The 17011-nt window shown below is 38.9% G+C and overlaps 1 protein-coding gene across 1 annotated transcript in view; it reads right to left on the bottom strand.

The window, feature by feature from the left end:
* LOC149007562 (NAD(P)-binding Rossmann-fold superfamily protein) overlaps positions 1–15128 on the bottom strand; it is a 48488-nt gene extending 33360 nt beyond the window's left edge. The window contains exons 1-6 of the mRNA XM_089165670.1: positions 14586–15128; positions 12699–12811; positions 12447–12500; positions 12243–12327; positions 11454–11559; positions 10959–11045 (exon numbers count right to left, since the gene is read on the bottom strand). Coding sequence (XP_089021796.1) covers positions 10959–11045; positions 11454–11559; positions 12243–12327; positions 12447–12500; positions 12699–12811; positions 14586–14907 — 767 coding nt within the window. The 5' untranslated portion in view covers positions 14908–15128. The remainder of the gene's footprint in view (positions 1–10958; positions 11046–11453; positions 11560–12242; positions 12328–12446; positions 12501–12698; positions 12812–14585) is intronic.
* Between the last annotated feature and the right edge of the window lie 1883 nt (positions 15129–17011).

Here is a 17011-nt window from a genome sequence, read left to right as displayed (position 1 = left end):
ATTAAGAAATTATTAATTTCTGTTTTAAATTTAAAAAAATGAGATTATTAGTGGAAGCATGTATGCAATTTCTGGAGCATGTTGTGGAGCTTTTTAAGATAGTGTATATTTTATATATTTTTAAATTATTTCTATATTAAAAAAATAGTATATATATATATATATATATATATATATATATATATATATATATATATATTTTTTTTTTTATTTTTTTTATATTTAAAAATAGGAGGTTATTATGAGAAGCATGTATGTAACTTACCACCATCAGGAAACTTAGGCATGTGGATGAGGCCACGTACAAAGCTGCAGTTGCTGACTACGTCGACAACTAATGGGGCAAACCTTATGGGACTTGTATTGTCATTTGTATGGGGTGCAAACAGAAGAGGGAGACATGGAATAGAGTAAGACTTGTAATTGGTAAAATTCTCGCTTCTTCTCATATGTAGTATATACTTGAGAAGTTGGATGTTACATTTTCAATGGCTTTTTTGGTAAACTAGTAGTTCTATAGTGTTTATTATGCTTGAAATAGGTAGTATGCAAGAATCCAAATCATTTTAAATCCATATGAGGCCCGAAATTAAAGTTCCAAAATCCTAAAAAAAAATGCCTAGTTTCGGCCAGTCGAAATTTCAACCGAAACATAGGAATTTTGATCTTTTGCAAGGTCGAAATTCGAAATTCCATTTTTGACCGAAATTGTTCCTTGCTTCAAAGAAAACTCGGCAACTAAAATACTCATGTACAAATGAGACCCCGTCAAAAACTATTGATGAAGCCACTGCTAGTGTGTGATCCTACAAATGATAATACTCATGTAAATTGCTCTTCCATGACTTGCCTTTACCCAAAGCCACCACAGTCGTCAGAAAATTAAAAGAACATGAGGAAAGTATCTGCTAGTGTGGGGGCCATCCAAGGTTCCTTCAAAGGGAACCGGTGCCAGGTATTTACTTATATTTATTGATGATTATTCTAGGAAAGTCTGGGACTACTTGATGCACAAGAACAAAGTATTTGTTACTTTCAAGCAATGGAAGAATTTTATTGAGAAGTAGACGGGGAAGCAAATTAAAAAATTAAAAACAGAAAATGGCCTAGAGTTCTACAGGATTGAGGGAATTGTAAGACACCGTACAGTTGTGAAGAAACCTCAGAATGGAGTTACAGAGCGTATGAACAGGATCTTGTTAGAGAAGGCAAGGTGCAAGTCATCGAACGTAGGATTGGATAGAAGCAATAAACACAGCAGTATGGTTGGTGAATAGATCTCCCGGCATAGCTATTGAGTGCAAAACTCCAAAGAAGGCATGGCCAGGTAAACTTGTTGATTATAGTAATTTAAAGATTTTTGGTTTTTTTGCTAATGGACATGTGAATAATGAAAAGTTGGAACCTAGGGCAAGAAGTGTATTTTTCTTGGGTACGGATCTGAAGTTCTAGGATTCAAGTTATAATGTTCTAATCTAAATAATCCTAAGTTTGTTATTAGCAAAGATGTAATTGTTGATGAGTATGCTATTTTAAACCTAGAAAGGAAACCTATGTTTAAAGTGATGACAGTCAAAAAATTCCAAGGAGAAGGTGGAGTTTGAAGTAGATGATCCATCTAGAAAGAAAGCACAATTAACTTAGTTCAGCTACCCCACACTTACTAAAGAAGAAGGTGCTCCAGGGAATCAAGAAGAAGAAGAGTACAAGATTGCCTGAAACAGACCGAAGAGAACTAGGCCACCACAAAAATATGGCATGCTGAAATTGTTGCTTATGCATTGTCTGTTGTAGATACAAATGAAAACAGTGAGCCAACAACATATTCAGAAGCTACTTCTTTAGCTATTTCTTTGAAGTGGTCGTTGGCCACAAATGAGGACATTCAGTGACTTCATATAAATCAAATATAGGAGCTTGTTAAGCCGTCTAGATGGAAGAAAATTAATGGTTGCAAATGGGTCCACAAGAGGAAAGAAATCCACCACAGACATAATTCAAGATCTTGCAGTATCTTGCTTTTGTGAGGTCTCGAGACGAGATATAAGGCAAGTCTCACAAAATGCAAATTCTCGACTGAGATCTTGGTCCACCCTTTCTTTTGAAACCCAAGTTTTAAGGGAGACAGGTCAAGATCTCGACCTATCTCGCCTCCCAAGTTTATTTTTTTCGAGATTGTCGCCTCCTCTCACCAACAGCTTTTAAAATCCAAGTTTCGAGCAAGACCCCTATGTGCATCAGGGGGAAGGTCATCCACAATAGAATGTGAATACACAATACTTCCCCTATGAACTTATGATTTATACTGAACTTATGATGGTTGTATTATTATATTCTCGAGGGTCGAGAATGTGATATTCTATTGTACATAGAAAAAACATCGAGGGAAACTCAAGTTTTGACTAGGTGAAAATGGGAAACTTAGGTGGAAACTTGAGAAATTTCAAAGAAACTTCAGACTTTTTTGTGCAAGTTTCAACAGGTTTTAAGGAGTATTTTAAGGTGGGACTCTGCATTTAAGCTAACTAGAGTATAAAGAACACATTGGCACATTGCATTTTGCTAAAAAAATCAACGTAGATATGTCATTCAATGTACATAACATCAATGTAAAGTTGTCCGAGAAGTACACTATAAACTTAACTACTTAAGTACATAACATTCAATATATCACTTTTAGGTTCAAAACATCAAATACAAAGTAACTGACAATAAAAGGGAAGTACAACTCAAAGCCAAGAGGAGTGTCTCGGTGGATCCATCCCGTGAGCGAAGTAGTACTGTGTCTGTAACATCCTCTTGATGCAACATTGAAGACATATTCAAGAGAGAAGAAGCCCATTGGGTCAGGCCTATCAAAAGCCTAAAGCTATCACCCAAATCAGCCCATGGCTTTAATTGGCTAGGACTGTTTTAGTGGGTTAAAGTTAGCCCACATATTTTGATCTCCATAGTCTAGACCTAAGCCCAAGTCTAGTTCTTGAAAAGTCAATAAAAGGGGTTGTGCTTTGAAAATAAAAGAACTCATTATCAATGGAGTTTTCCTTTGTCAAGAGTTAGGGTAGTAGTTGAGTTATTAATAGGTGGATGGTGTTAGCTAGTGGTTGGATGTTACAATTAGTGTTTATGTCTCTTTAGAATGCTATATAAAGAGATTTATGTAAGAGGGTGAGGACACAACTCAACACTCAACTTTGAAATCAAATTGCTTGTTAGCTATTTCCTCTTTGAAGAATCCTTGTGTTTGATCAATGAAGATTGGTGTTTGATCCAATCGATCTACCTTGCAATATGAAGCCCCGGTGTATTTTGTTGTTCTCATTTTTCTCTCAATTCTCTTATATTGTTCTGTTAGGACCTTAGGATGAGGCCATGTGGAGGGGAGAGAGAGAATTAGGGTTAGTTGAGGGTTATAAATAGAGGGACAAGTGAGTGGAGAGGGTATCGAATGTTTTATGAGAGTTCTTGGGCAGCCGTAGGCTGAGAAACACCTTTGGGTGTGGGGGTGACTGGCACCATTAAAACCAGCTCTATCTTGTTAATTTGTTGCAATTTTGTATTAATTTTCTAAGATATTATAAGGATCTTATCAACTAGCATCAGAGCATTCACGATTCACGATTCCAGGGAGGTGAAATGGTTGTCACTGTTTTCTGGTGATGGAAAGGCGCAAGAGTGGTTAATAGAAGTTGAGCAATTTTGATGTCAACACCAGATTAAACACGAACATTGGCTCGCAGTAGCTCTCGAACATTTGGTTGGGGATGCGTTTAATTGGATTTATCAGAAGACATGGTCGGAATTCAACTGGACAAGCTTCAACGAAGGCCTGAAAATCGAATTCGATGGCGGGACAAGAGGCGAAGCAAGATCAACTTTGATGAGTTTCCGTGGTGGAACAGTGACCAAGGTGAAGGAGAACGATTCGCAAAACCACCCCGTACAGTCTAAAGCAAAGGCGGTGGGGGTTGCAGCCGGCGTGGATGAGTATCACCGAGCATGGAGAAGAAAGAAGAAGAGAGGGAGAAGTTCGGGTATCGTTGCCTACCGGATTAAAGATGCAGCAGCGAGAAATCATGCTGAGATTCGATGGAAGCCAAAGGCAATCGGTAGAAAACTCCCTACGGCAGCTGAGGTTCCTGTTTGCAAAAAATGGGGAAGACGGCGATGGTGTTTTGGGAATTTTAGGGTTGGTTTGAACCAACTCAAACCGGTTTACGGGTTTGGTTCACTCATTAAGAACCAAGGTTTTTCTAATTTGGGCCCAACTCAGGTACGCTTATTTTCACACATAGGGCCCAAACGAACCAAATTTAAATACTGGGCCATCTGGTTCCCTTAAGAAACCCCTTTGGGCCCAACCCATTCCATTAACCCCAAGCCCATCTCATTTCATTAACCCATATTTCTTAACCCGTTCAAATGAATTATCTTGGGCCCATTCCACTTTTATGACCCAAAGCCCAACCCATTTCTTTTAACCCATGGGTTTAAGTATTTTGACCCCACCCGTTTTAACCATCACTCATGGGCTTGGCCCATTTCATTAACCCAAAACCCACCTTTTCTCATTATTATTTTGGGCCCATATTACTCAAACAAACCAAGCCCCAACCCCAAAACTAGTAGGAACCAAAGGCTTACCCAAGAAGCGGTCCGATCGACTCAACCAAGCAGTGGTCCGATCAAACTGTTGGCCTCATGTCCTCTAGACTTCAGAATGGAAAGGGAGGCGGCAACATTGGGGCTGCAGCGACTGAGGGGGAGATGCAATGCTCCATTATGGCGAGTAAAACCCTCATCCTTCGATTAACATCCAGTGCAATTCGGGCGTCCAATCATTCAGCTCTTCCAACAGCGGCACTATTTACTGAGGTGTGACCTGCACCAGCGGCGCTTGGACTAAAAAAATCTGCCGGAGCACACCACTGTTCGGCATATTGTGCATTGTTCTCTTGGGCTGCGTTTGTTTCCTGGAATAAAGGTGGGGTGGGAAATTCTTGAAAAAAGTGTAGATTTCTTACTTTTCCCTTAAATCCCAAAATTGTAGATTGTTTGGTTGTTTGGGGTGGGAAAGTGAGAAACAAGCTTCCTTAACTCAAGGAAACTTGTCTGGTGATGTGGCAGCCCAACTTTCCCACCCCAAGCCATTTTAAAACCCCACAAATTAGGTGGAATTTTGTGGAAAAGTTTGGAAAAGTAAAAAGTGGGACCCACCACTATCGCTTTTCCACAAAACCCTTTCCTTTCCTTCTCCCTCACCCCACTACACATGGGGCCCACATGTTTTTTTTTTCCACCCCTTTTTTCCCACACCACCTTTGCAAACAAACGCAGCCTTGGTTTTTCACTGAGAATGTTTCTCAAGTTGCATCATCGCCTTCAACCTCGTAGAATTGAGACGGCACGCAGGCTCTGTGAGAGTTGCAGCGATGCAATGGGGGTTAATTTCGTGGCCGGCGAAAAAAAAAATTTTCCAGACCAAGTGCTTTGCTCCAAGTCTGATTTTGGGCAGTGGATGTGTTATTCAGCATGGGAGGATGATGTTGAATTACTCCAGTTATGCGGCACCATCAAACGACTAAACTTCAACAATTCCATCACCTTGAGGATAAGGTGATTTTCGAGGGGCCGGTAGTGTTAGGACCCTAGAATGAGGCCATGTGGAGGAGAGAGAGAGAATTAGGGTTAGTTGAGGGTTATAAATAGAGGGACAAGTGAGTGGAGAGGGTATCGAATGTTTTATGAGAGTTCTTGGGCAGCCGTAGGCTGAGGAACACCTTTGGGTGTGGGGGTGACTGGCACCATAAAAACCAGCTCTATCTTGTTAATTTCTTGCAATTTTGTATTAATTTTCTAAGATATTATAAGGATCTTATCATGTTCCTTCAATGTCTTCTTCATAGTTCTACCCCTATTTTGAAGACCTATTAGTCCATGTTGTTAAGCTAATATCCTTGTACTACCACTCCGATTCTCAACCTACCTTCATATATAAATAATTTATCTTAATTTTATTAAATATGAAATTATTCCCTGTGAAAGATCCTATTTGGCTACTGTTTTGATCAATCAAATACAGTACTACATTATTTGGTATCAAAGTCATGATAAGGAGTGAAAATTCTGGATCATCTAATCCTATAGCGGCAATGATGGAGATGTTTCAACAACTGAGCAACCAAATCACTACGAACCATAAGCAAATGGACGAGAGGCTCTCAGAAATGGAGGCTAGAGTTGCTGCCTCTACTCATGATCCTCACCCTCCACTTGGTGAAAAATCCCAGCCAGCTCATTTTATAGCCAATTTTCCTACTCGGAGAAATATAGGAAGAGGACCCCAAAGGATTCCAGTTGTGCAACCAACTTTTGAGGAGCACCTACAAAGTTATTTCGATGGAGAACAACCTACATTCAATAGGCATGTTGGTGACTCTCACAGGGTTAAGCTTGAACTCAAAGAATACCCGAGTAAGCATGATCCTCAATTGTTTTATGATTTGTTGGCAGCGTTGGATGACTATTTTGATTGGTATGAACTATCGAAGGTACGAAAGGTTAAGCTAGCACGTACCAAGCTAGTTGGAGCTACACGTGAATGGTGGAGAAATCGTGAATATGAGTTAGAAGATTGTGGTAGAGCTCCTACTATATGGGAGGAAATGAAGGAAGAACTAAGATTAAGAGAAAAGTACCTGTCATCTACTTTTTGAATTGCGACTACAAGACAAGTTAAATTCTCTTCGTTAAGGGAACTTGTCAGTTGCAGAATATATGGAACAATTTGACTCTCTTTCTTCTCGTCTAGGAATTCGAGAGAGGGAGATCCAAATCTTGTCACGTCTCAGAGTGGATTTACGGCTTGAAATAAATAGGGCCATTGGCATTGTAGATGTAAAGAATGTGCGGAACTGTTTTAAAAAAGCCCTACGTGCGGAAGAATTATTGGCATCCAACAATAAAAGGTTTGGATACCAAGCTAGGGAGGTTAGGCGAATTTTTCCAGCACCAAAACCTACTACAACAACCCCTACTCAACCCACATTTCCAACCCAACAAGATAAGGATAAGGCTCCTATGACTAGTGGCAGCCAAGCACAATGTTTTCATTGTCAAGAAGTTGGACATTATACTAAATATTGCCCACACCATCAAAAGATTAATGTTGTTGTTGAGATTGAAAAGTAAGCAGAGGGAGAAGATCCTGATCTATTCCCATACCTGCTCGACGATGGTGATCATGACGAAGCTGCATATGATGAGGATGACGCTAGTAGATGTGATGCTTATGGCATTCATATAGTAAGCACATCTTGGTGGCAGAAACCAAAGGAGAGCACTGGCGGCGCAATTGTATCTTCTACAGCCGTATGAATTCCAGAGATAATACCGCTTTGGTGATAGTTGATAGTGGGAGCTGCGTCAACGTTACTTCAAACACCTTTGCGAAGAAAGCAAACTTGAAGGTGGAGAAGCACCCTCAACCATATCGGGTATTCTTGCTGAATTGGAATACTCTGGTGGTAAATCAACGATGTTCCGTACCACGAAAGCTCCATCGATATGAAGAGGTATGGTGTGATGTAATCCCTATGCATCTTACTGATGTTCTATTTAGTCGACCATGGATATATGATAACAATGTTATGGTCCGGGGGAAGAAAAACTAGTGTGTATTCAAGTTCAAAGGACTTCACATTGTCCTACACCAAGTCAATGTCCCAGCTGAAATGTGTCAGCGGAGGTCCTTGAGGGCCAACCAAAAGGGGACCATGAAGCACAAGTTGTTGTCCATACCGCAAAAGAAGCTGTTGGTTATTCCTCACAAGGAGTTCAGTCACACTAGCCATAATACAGGGCTGGTATTGGCTCTTGTTACAAGGGAAGTTACCCCTCCACCTAAGGTGAGATCCCCTCCACCCACCAAAGAGTTTCTTTCTAATTTTTCTGAAGTGGTTCCTAATGGATTGCCTAATGAGCTACCTCCTATACGCGATATTCAACATGCCATTGATTTGGTAAAGGGTTCGGTGGTACCAAACCTACCGGCTTATTGCCTTAGCCCAACAGAGCACAACAAACTCAAATGACAAGTGAATGAGTTGCTACATAAAGGATTCATTTAGGAGAGCTTAAGTCCATCTTGGGCATGAACTCTCTTTCTTGTTCTTGTTCTTCCTCTTCTTTCTTTCTTTTCTTTCCTTTTTCATTTCTTTTCTATTTCTTTCTTTCTTCTCTGTTCTTCTTTTCTTTTCTTTTTTTTTTTTTTTTTTTTTTTTTTTTTTTTTTTTTTTTTTTTTTTTTTTTTTTTCAGATTCTGCACAAGTCAGAGGAGGGGGTGGGGGTGCAATAGAGAGAGGGGCCCATAGCATAGGTGAGAGGTGGGGGAATGGCTGGGAGGTGTCGCAGGGGGTAGGGGAGGCGAATAGCAGAGTCGGGGGGGGGGGGTTGCTGCTTCTCTTTGCAGCGGCAAGGGGAGGGGCTGCTAGGGTGCGCAGAACAGGGGAGGGACAGGGGTGTGCTTGCGTGGGCCTGGGGGTGATGGGGAAGGGGTAGGGGGTTGCTGTAATTGCAGGGGAATGAGGAGGAGGGGCTACCATGGGGTGGGGGTGGCTCCTAGGGGTTGCGCAGGGGAAGGAAGGGGAGGAGAAGGGTGCGATGGCCTTTGGGGGGGGGGACTGGGAGCATAAGCTTACTGCTGGATGTGAAGATGGCTGCTGTTGAGGATGAATAGTTGCTGGAACTTGAAGATGTAATGTTGTAGTTGAATCTAAAGAGCTGAAAATCTGACGTGACCCTCCTAAAGAGAACCACAACTTGTTTCCCACAAGCAATAATCAAATTTTACTCAATCCAGACTTGACTTACAAAGAAAGAGTACGCCTTAATTTTTAGCCTACTAAAAGAACTTAACACCAAGTGGGATTCCTTTATAGATTAGGATCCCACCACATAATCTCAACCATTGAAATAAAAATTAAATTATCTAAGAGTCCCTAATAGACACATGCTGAAATAATAGTTTAAATAACTTAAAACTAATCAAAGGAAGTTCACTTGAAAAAGAACTCCTTAGGACACTCAACTACTAACTAATAACTCAACCACTAACTCATGTTAAGAATTATTAACCATGTTGGATTCTAGAATTAAATCTTTAATTAATTCTAGCAACTAATTATGTCTGAAAATGCCCAAAATACCCCTCCTAGAGGGTCCGGCCAGCCTAAGGAGGCTTCTTGGGGCCATTTTGTGGGCCCCACTTAGGGTTTTGGCAAGGGGCAAAGTGTTCACATCACTGTGGGTGTACTCAACCTGATATTTCACAGGCAGTTAGTGTGGTGAGTAGATACTTATCATGTCTAAGTAAAACTCATTGGGAAGGTATTTGAAGGGGACCTATAGTGTATGTTTGGAGTTTGGGAGGGAATGCTGACAAATTAACATGTTATGTTAATTTAGAGGAATGGTGTCAAATTGACAGGTTATGTTGATTTAGACTATGCAAGTGATCTTTACAAAAGGTCACTCACAGGATATGTGTTGACTTTGGGAAGTTGTGCGATTCAAAAGCTACTTTACAGACTACAGTTGCCTTATCTACTGAAGAAGCGAAGTACATGACGATGACTATTGTAGTTAAAAAAGTTATTTGGCTTAGAGGCTTGATTAGAAAACTCAGCATAGATTAGAAGGTGATTGTTGTTCATTGTGATTGCCAGAGTGCTATTCACTTAACTAGAGATCAGATGTATCATAAAAGGACAAAGCACATTGATGTTCGTTATCACTATGTCAGAGAGGTCCTGCTAAAGCCAATATCCAGCTGTTGAAAATTGACACTGAAGACAACCCAGCTGATTTGTTGACAAGGCCTTTATGTCCTGCCCAGTTCAAGCATTGCTTCCACTTGATTGGAGCTGGTCGCATTAGAGCTTAGCCCATGAAAGGGCTATTGGAAAAGATAAAGATTATTCAACATTGTGGGAGAATTCAAGTCAAGGTGGAGATTTCTTGTGTTGTGACCCGAATTCTTATACACAACTTCGAAGATGGACCTGTACCAACATATTTTGGTGGGTGACCGAATGACATGATTAAAAGACGTGTATCTTATGTTCGCCTACAAGGTCACTAAGAGATTTGGTACTTTCACCATGGGTTTTTGGTGAGAGTTTTTGTAACGCCCTTCTAGCTATTGATTGATAGATCTCCATTTTGTTCTTCTTCTACATAGTAGAAATTCTTCTTCTTCGCCCATGGACATAGCACGCCACATTGGTGTGTGAACCACATTGAATCTCTGTGTTTCCATTTTCTTTCTGTTTGAATTTGTGATTTCTTGGCGATTGTTTTAACTGATAATTATCTTCAAGCCCTCCTAACTTCAGATCCAACAATCATCTCCTCCAGATTTTGAGAGATCTGCTTCAATGGAAAATTCAGCCTGGTCCATTGACTGTTTTGAGGAATCAGTTGTAAGTAGCTATTTTGTGTTACACTAATTAATTCCAAGATCATAACATGACTTTCCATCCCACCGCCAGAACTAGCTGAGTTTGAAGTGTTGATCAGTCATTAGATTCCTACCCTCAACTAAGAAATGAGTCTCATATAAGATGCCTACTTGCTAAATCCTATCAGTTCATTCTGCAGCATAACCTATTAGTTCAGGTTCCCATTTACAGAAATCAGAGTTCATGCACTCAATTGTCTTGTTCAAAGACCCTGTCTACAGTCTACTGTTTTGGTTGATTGTCGACCATCACATTGCTGGAACCATCTGTTTAAAATACAATGTTATCAGTGCATATGATCCTACTGTAGGTAAAGTCATCATTGATCTTGCATACATTAAAATGCTACTACAGTTTAGGACAGAGTTTCCAACAGTTGATGGAATAACAGTTTATCTTGAAATCAGTAATGGAAGCCAAAAGGAAGAAGTAGCATACCTGATAATCGTAAAAGGAAGACCAGACTTGCGAACAAATTCCTCCCCCATTTTCTTATACTTGAGGACACCAAAGAGGTTCATAACACTGTTGAGGAAAAAAAGACTAATGGGTCAGAATTTCAAATTAGATTGGTAATTGACTTCTAGTCATAAGTAGACAGATTAACTTCAGCCTTATTGCTACTATTCAATGCACTCTTCAGAATTGTTTTGGGAATCAAACAGCTCCATAGAAACAGAAGCCAAATGCACGGGATTCATTACATTATGTCTGGAAAGATTGTATATGTCCACTTGCCCTAGAAGAATGACTTGAAGATTGTGTAGAGATAAAAACACTTACGAAGTTTTCCCTATCCACATGTTTAGGCTATATGAACTTTTCCTTACCCAAGAATGTAAATACCATCAAATGGTTGTCCTGCTACTATTTGAAATGGAATTTCAACTATTATACTGAAAACTTAATTTTTCATTCAAGTAGTCAAGGTACCTCCATGGCAACTCATCGAACTTCGTAACCCCCACGGATGAAACAAGAATAAACCTCTCCACAGATGGAGGCACTGCACATACAAGATTCCGAACTCCCTCCCAATCTTCAAAGAGAAAATTATAGTTAAGAAAGGTGCAGCTATAGATACTGAAGGTAGAAAGTTCAATAAGTTCAGCTTTTGACTTAGGGTCTTTCTATGTACAGGAGAAAAATAAAACCATAAATACAGTCAACCGAATTACAGCTGGAAGACATGAAAGAAGCATGGATATGACATCCATATTCCGAGTCATGGGGCAGAAGCTGTCATTTATGTGGCATGAGATAGAGAAGTAATAAATATGTGGGTTTAAACCTATTTTTATCTGAATCTCAAAATTTCTACTCTTCCACTGTTTCATTCCCTGATAAGGAAATTCTGTTTATTGATATTTTCCTAAAGGATTGAAGTGCATCTTCCCCTCTACCTATACCAGCATCCCACTCCCACCCACTCCCCACCTCACACACCCCCCTCCCCAACAAGAAAAAAAAAAAAAAGGGGGGGGGGGGGGAAGAGAATGAATGGAGTGACAGGAGAAGTTGATTGTATCCCTAAAAGAATAATAGCTCAAAAGAGATTTTTGTGCACAAGAGTTCTACATCTGAATGAGCTAAAATTTTCTGAGAAGAGATCACTACCATAAACAATTTTTCTCAAATAAATGGAAAGGAAGGAAAAAGTTTTGCAATATTGGAAGTTTCTTTTTCCAACACTGGAAGTCTCCAACAAGCATTATCCCTGACCTACTCTTTCTGGTGTATTATCTCCACCCCATCGCTTTGAAGGAAAGGCTGTAGTTCCAGTGCAGCAAATTACATGCGTGACTCCCTACAAGATAACTTACACAAGTTAACATAGAGTGAATGTCCAGTTTTATGTTCCATGCACTTAAGAAGCCACTTATGATTTATAAATCTCACAAACAGCTTAAAGAGTCAAACACAAACCTCAAACATAGACGGATCCAAATCTTCAGGATTTCGTGTGTCACCTTTCCATACCTACAAATTTATAAAAGCTTTTGAGACGTAACTTTTTACCCCTAAGATAACTACCAAAATGAAGGATAAAGGAAAAAATTTCAGATCAGAGTATGTATAATAAATAATAAATATTAATAAGGAAACAACTAAATAGGAGAGCAGAACAGTTTCAATATGAAAATGAAATTGATGATGTCGCATTGTAGAGTTTGGTACCCGTAAATTCTTCTCATCTTGTTTACCAAACAATGTTGATGCTTTCAAATGATCCCGCAGAAATAAGTGTGCTCTGATGTTCCTATTAAGCAATGACGCTACAATTAACTGCCCTGATAGAAGAAAAAAAGGCATACCTCAATACCAAAGGTCATTGAAAAGAAATTATATCGAACTGAACTCTAACATATTGATTCGACAGGACACTAATTTCAGGATTGGAAAAGAATAATATAAACCTACTGTTATCACACTAGCTATGGAAACAAATATATGATTTGTCAATGTACTGGAATTGTATAGTTAAAACCTTACATATGACAGAATTAGTTGAGGGAAAAGTAGGGCATAGGAGCTGGGTTTCATTTATCCGGTCTGAATGTATTAGAGGGGTAAATTTTAGCTCAGTGTAGACCCAGCAAAAACCATAAAAAGTAACTCAATTCAACATCATTCTCTCATCCACTAAATACAATGACGATGTAGGATATAACGCACAAAATGATTAGCAAATCCAAAGGGAAAAGAAATGACCTAACAAAAGAGAAAATATGAAATCAAAAACAAAACTCAGAATGCTTGAAAAATTTTTAAGGTATAATCAGCTACATTACAGATGGCAGTTCCTAGTATCTAACCTTCACTAGTGTCGTACCCAGTGCCTGAGGCTCCTGCCACTGGGTGATCTGGAGAGGGTCATAATGTATAAAGCCTTACTCTTGATTCACAGAGAGGCTGTCTCCCGACTCAGACTAGCAAACAACAGGTTGCAATGGAACAACCTTAATACTGCACCAAAGTCCACCCTCAGGTGTACCTCTCAACTTAAAGAAAATTTCTAATTAAGCCAAAAAAAATATCCTAGAAAGATCTCACAAGGATTATGAAAAGGGAAACATTTAGTGGGCTCCACATGATTTAGAGTGAAACCATCTTACTGTGCCAAGTCATAAGTTCATTCGAGATACAACGACATAATTGAGGACCCTGATAAAGAATTGAGTCCAAGTGTCCAACTATCTTGCTTTATGAATAATTATATTATACTAACTGAGAAACACTCCCTAGATTTGCAAGATAAACTACCAATTATAGATGGTCAACAAACTAATCTGACACAACTTTTTAATTTTTTATACAACATTCCTTTTCTTATATGCTAAAGAATTTATTAGAGGGAAAGAATAAATACAATTATCCATTCAGTCTCTGACTCAGCTCTTCGTGAAGGCCAGTTTTAACCTTTCAAGTAAACAAATCCATCACAGGAGAAAAAGGTCAAAGGTTGTAAACATGCTGTCTGAACTGATAACCACTTTCTCGATACATATTCACACACCTAGCCAAGATCAGTGGGTTGAAACTTTTTTTTTTATACTTAATAGCTATCAAACAGTTATAATAAAAGTAACCACAGAATATAACTATTTATCTTGTTCCAGGTGGAAATGTGGCAATAGCAGTGCAGAAATCTCTCACTAAAGCCTCATACCATGGTACTTCTGATCAATGCAAATAAATTTTATGCATTTAAAAATTTTAAAACTGATACCAGCTTAATTAAGATCCAAGCCATGAATTCTACTTGGAAACTGTTTGTACCTGCTGACGTATTACATGACAGGGGTTTCCGACTGATTCATGCTTGCAGGCTTACAGCAGTCATCAACAAAAACTTGAAATTCTTGAATAGCCTCAGAGGTTTCGTGCCCTTTCTAGTAAATTTTCTTGGTTCAATCCCAGCTTACTCATTAAACTAACATGGTCTTCCAAAAATTTTCATGAAATTTGGATTGGCAACTATAGAAAATAATAGAGCTTCAGCAAGGATAAAAACAGAAAGTATACATGATTCAGGGGAATGAAGGTATGAGGGCAAGTACATACCGACACCTCCAGTTCCACCAACGACAAGAACAAGCTTGGAAGATGAAGGGGTAGACTTAGATTCCTGAATATCTTCTGAGATTATGGATTTAATCTCTTCTTCCTTCACCTCATTGCGTACTGAAGCGTCTTCCCTTGGAGTTGAAACAACATGGCGTACTGAAGAATCTCCCCTGGAATTTGAAATGCTTCTTGAGCAACAAAACCCAGCAGAGTTCAGTGACGGGAATACAGAAAGAGGGACCTTTAAAGGGCTTGTTGAGAATCTTGCAGAAGAGATGGAAAAATCAGGGGTTGTAGCTAGTGAGATTTTGGAAGCCATGAACAATCAACCAAATCCAGCAGGTAGTGATTCTCCACAAACAGAGATTCAGAGAGAGAAAAAGAGAACCAGCAACAGCAGTACAGGTGAGGAAAGTGAAAATCATGCATTCATGTGGGTTTTCAAGAAGCTAGAGCAGATTTCACAGCACTCATTCTTTCTTCAATTTTAACTAGGACATGAGTTCAACCAACCAGACTAACAGTGACAGTGTTTCTAAGGCCAATATCGAAGTTTTGTTAAATCAAGCTCCTCCACAAGAATATGTGGTGTAATCCTACTGATTCAAAAATAATGAAACTTTGACAAGTAGGAGACGGGGCATATATTTTTTACAATCAAAGATAACACCTCAAAAAGCTGGGACCCGGAAAAAATAGATGATTCACCAAAAAAAAAAAAAAAGATGGCAAGATTCCGATTTCTAATTGATTGGAGACTTACAAGTCTTTATGATCGGTCCCTACGGGTGCAAGTTTGGCCTTGGCAACCCTGACCCACCCGAAGCCCGTCCTGAGCCCAAATAGGGCTTAGGCTAAAGATTTTGGTCCAATTCTGACCATAATTTTGGCTCAAGTTTTAATGTTAATTTGACCCTGATCATGTAATATATTTTTATGTTAATCTTCATATTAACATTGATATAACTATAAGTCTCAACTTTGACCTTCAGTCATTTTGATCATATTAGATTATGAGTTCACTTTTTATATTATTTTTAAGATAATTTTTATTTTTTGAACTAAGTCATTTTTAGTTCATAAAAATCATAGATTTTCTTTTTGACTAAGGCGAGATAATATATTATAAATAATAAAAGCTAGTATATAGAGAATTAATATCTAACAAATCTACACCCCAACTTCTCATCATGAATATTGACATCTTTCTTTTGCTTCCAATGTAATATTTCAAGGAGAAAAAAACTTATTAAGGACATATAACTATGTTTGTAACTAAAATATCATTTTCTTTAACTACGAAAAAAATATCAATAATAATTCTATATGCTAAACATCAAGAATTGAAATGGAATTTGTTGCAATGACAAAGAATGATGGGGAATCAGCTAAGGAAGTGATAAGAACTATACTAGAATCATAAACCAATAATAAATCATACCTAGCATGCATCTACACATCAGTTTAGATTAATAAGACAAGTTGGAATGACAAGAATCATAGAAATGCAATGCTATTGATTGTATTGAATGCATAGCATAGCAAGAATGAAGAGAAATTAATGGAGATGAAAGGGGAAATACATGGCTAAGTGTTTGCAAGGTTGCAGCACTTCAGCCATAGTCTCAATAGTGAGAAAGAGTGGAGGAAAAAGTAGATTAGAGAATAAGAGAGAAATCATACCTTGAGGAAGTGAATGAAGAGGGAATGCAATGATTGAGACCAAGAATCTTCACCAACTTCAAGAGAGGGCTTTGGGAAGCTCACTCCTCGAGCTCTGGAGTGCCAATGATTAGGTTAGGCTTTTATTCACGAGCTTCCATAAAGTAGGGTTAAAATAATAGAGAATTTTGTGATTTTCGGATTTATTAATCTGCTGGTCGACTGACTGGTCGACTGGCCAGTCGACCAAGCCTGAACAACAACTTCAGTTAGGGAAATGGAAGGCCAGACTGATTCAAATTGAGTTGGGTTTTCTCCTACAAGTCAATCAACAAGTCTAGAATAGATAAATACCTTCAGAACGAGATCGGAAGTGCATCACATACTTCAACTATGCTCCCCCCTTCTAAGTGCAGTTTCTCACTGAACACTGACAGTGTATCTGTGAAACCCGGATACTCTTTTGTCTGTAGGTCCGAAGACCCGAAGTAGAAGTGAAAGTCAACTATGGGCCATATTGGTAGATGATATAGTGTTCGACTCCGAACCTATGGAGATTGAAGATGATGCCCCATACTTGAAGTCAGTGTTGGATATAGAGAAGAGACTGCACCTTGATGAAGAGAAGATTAGTTGATGACCTTAGAGCTTGGTGGGATATGATTCAAAGCCATTTTTCCATGCTAGGTATGTTATAGAATATGTGTTTAAAGTTTCGTTTGATTCCGAGTAGTGGAAGACCCTCAAATCCCTATATTTGG

Source organism: Hakea prostrata, chromosome 8 (genome assembly GCF_041222555.1).
Source record: "Hakea prostrata isolate BN-2017 chromosome 8, UWA_Hpros_2, whole genome shotgun sequence".
Lineage (NCBI taxonomy): Eukaryota > Viridiplantae > Streptophyta > Magnoliopsida > Proteales > Proteaceae > Hakea > Hakea prostrata.
This window is presented reverse-complemented; position numbering and strand designations above follow the sequence as displayed.